At 21.0% G+C, this 2,322-nt stretch overlaps 1 protein-coding gene across 1 annotated transcript, besides 2 other annotated features; it reads right to left on the reverse strand.

Annotated features, from left to right (window-relative positions):
• Positions 1-359: 359 nt before the first annotated feature.
• Positions 360-389: a sequence feature (AT_rich).
• A 1,213-nt stretch (positions 390-1,602) lies between these two features.
• Positions 1,603-2,074, reverse strand: EDI_274250 (uncharacterized protein; the record flags this gene model as incomplete). Its single annotated transcript, XM_001733761.1, has 2 exons — positions 1,603-1,765; positions 1,845-2,074. 2 exons carry the CDS (start codon positions 2,072-2,074, stop codon positions 1,603-1,605), a joined length of 393 nt encoding a protein of 130 aa, XP_001733813.1.
• Positions 1,985-2,014: a sequence feature (AT_rich).
• Positions 2,075-2,322: the final 248 nt, after the last annotated feature.

Below are 2,322 nucleotides of genomic sequence, written 5' to 3' on the forward strand. Positions count from 1 at the left end.
GCATTAATAGTTTTATATGTGAATATTAAACTTATATATGAACTAGTAATGGTTATCAACCAAAATGATTGTCGAGTGAAGGATATGAAAGTATATCAGAAAATGAAAATAGTTATATCAGTGATGTTGATAATGATTATATAGATGAAACAGAAATAACAGAAAGAGTGTTAGAAACAATAATTGAGGAGAGTAAAGGAAAAGGATAAATTATAAGAGAAGATAATGAAAGACTAAAAAAGAGAATAGAATAAATGGATAAAAAGATTTTATAAAGAGTAATACAATTCTTTAAGAACATATTTAATTCAAAATCAAATAAATGGATTTTACTTATGAATTAAACTAGTTGAAGTAAGTTTTATTTAAATATATATTCTAAATTAATACAAAGAGATATATTATAAACAACAAGAAAATGGTATGGAGTATGATTAATGAGTAGAAGAGATGAAAGTTGAAAAGAAATCATTAGAGTGTATTTGAAAAATGAATAGAAAACAATAACATAAGAAGTAAAGAAATTAATAGAAATAAATAATGGATATGAAAAAGAAACAACTTTCAATTATTTACATTTTATACTCTTCCTCTATTCTCATTGTTTTATTGTTTTATTATATGTATATTTTCCATGTTGTTAATTCAATTTCACATTCTCATCTATTTTACATTATTAAAATGAATGGATAACTTGTTGGTGATATAAAAATCTATTATTTCTTGTATTCATTCATTTGTTAATTCTTCTACTTCTTTTAATTAATTCATTTTTCATCATCATTAAAATATTGAAAGAATAGAAAGTACAATGTTTATCGTATTAAATTTTATATCTTTTATTGTTGTTATTCATTTTTCAGTTGTATTTTATTGTTAAAATAAAAATAAATGATTGATTTATACTATGATTAAAATAGTAATAATACTCCTAATGATCATAACAGATGAAACACTATCATCATCACTATCATTGGTATAACTATAACTACTTTCACTACTTATTGAATAAATTGACTCAATATGATTCTGACATGTACAACATTATACTCACTTATTATTTCAATATCTTAACCATTTCTATAATTACAATCTTCATGTGTTTTAAACATGAATTCAATAATTATTCTTTTCTTTAACATATTTTGTTTTATCCTCACACTTATTTATTTGAATTGTTGTAGAAATCATTGATTTAGAAATATCTTTAATATTACACATTTGATTTATTTCAATGAATGTAACAATATCATTTCTAAATTGAATATCTGAAACAAGACCATCAGAAATACTTTAAATTCAAGGAACAACTATATTAGATATTTCTTCTTTGAATATTTGAATAACACAACTCCTGTTACTTTCTGTTGTTTTAACAACTTTCTTAAAAACATACTCTTCAGTTTTAAGACAACTTTTAACACTATTATTTTATATTTAACATTGCTTATCTTTGAATAAACATTTCATTTCTTTCAATTCATTTAAACCACATCTTTAACACACTACATGGATGTTCTGTATCTTTTCAATATTCAAATTATACAAACATAGATATTACAACAATAAACACTCTTGTTTAAATTCATTCTCCATCAAATATTATTTCTTCATTCTTTTATCACATCTATTTTCAATATATAAAACACATATTGTAATAATATCTTTAGTACCATGAATTGTAATATCACTTCTTTTATTATATTGAATGTTATTATCATCTTTATTCAATTCATAAATATCATTTGAATCAAATGTGTCATTTCTACATCATGTTTTAATAAATATCTTGATTTCATTTGTTGAACTTTTCTAAATGAAGATGAAATATCACGAATATGTACTTTACTTTTAATATTAATAATATTTCTAATTTCCATTTCATATCATCAAATCTATCAATAATAATATTTTCAAATTCATTATATGCATTATTTTGATTATATTTATATTGAACAACACCAATTTGAGTCATAATGAACAGTTTATTATTATAATAAATATTACTATTATTGTAATATGTGTATTGTGTTTTATAATATCTCAGTACTTTCAAGTTTAATATCAGTAACATATTTTGATTGTATTTCATTAATTAAATAATATGAATTATTACTATCTTCATATGCTTGTGTACATTTATCATCATTAATTATTTTAATTTGATAATCAGATATTTAATATTAGATTTATCATCTTTACCATTCTTATTTTCAATAGTAGTGATACTATTACTAGATTTACTATGAGATAGTGTTTTTGTATTTTGAATATTCCTCTCATGTGTATTCTCTTTATTAATTATCCTATATTCTTTATCTT

Source organism: Entamoeba dispar, genomic scaffold, assembly GCF_000209125.1.
Source record: "Entamoeba dispar SAW760 scf_1105229457793 genomic scaffold, whole genome shotgun sequence".
In the NCBI taxonomy this organism is placed as follows: domain Eukaryota; phylum Evosea; order Mastigamoebida; family Endamoebidae; genus Entamoeba; species Entamoeba dispar.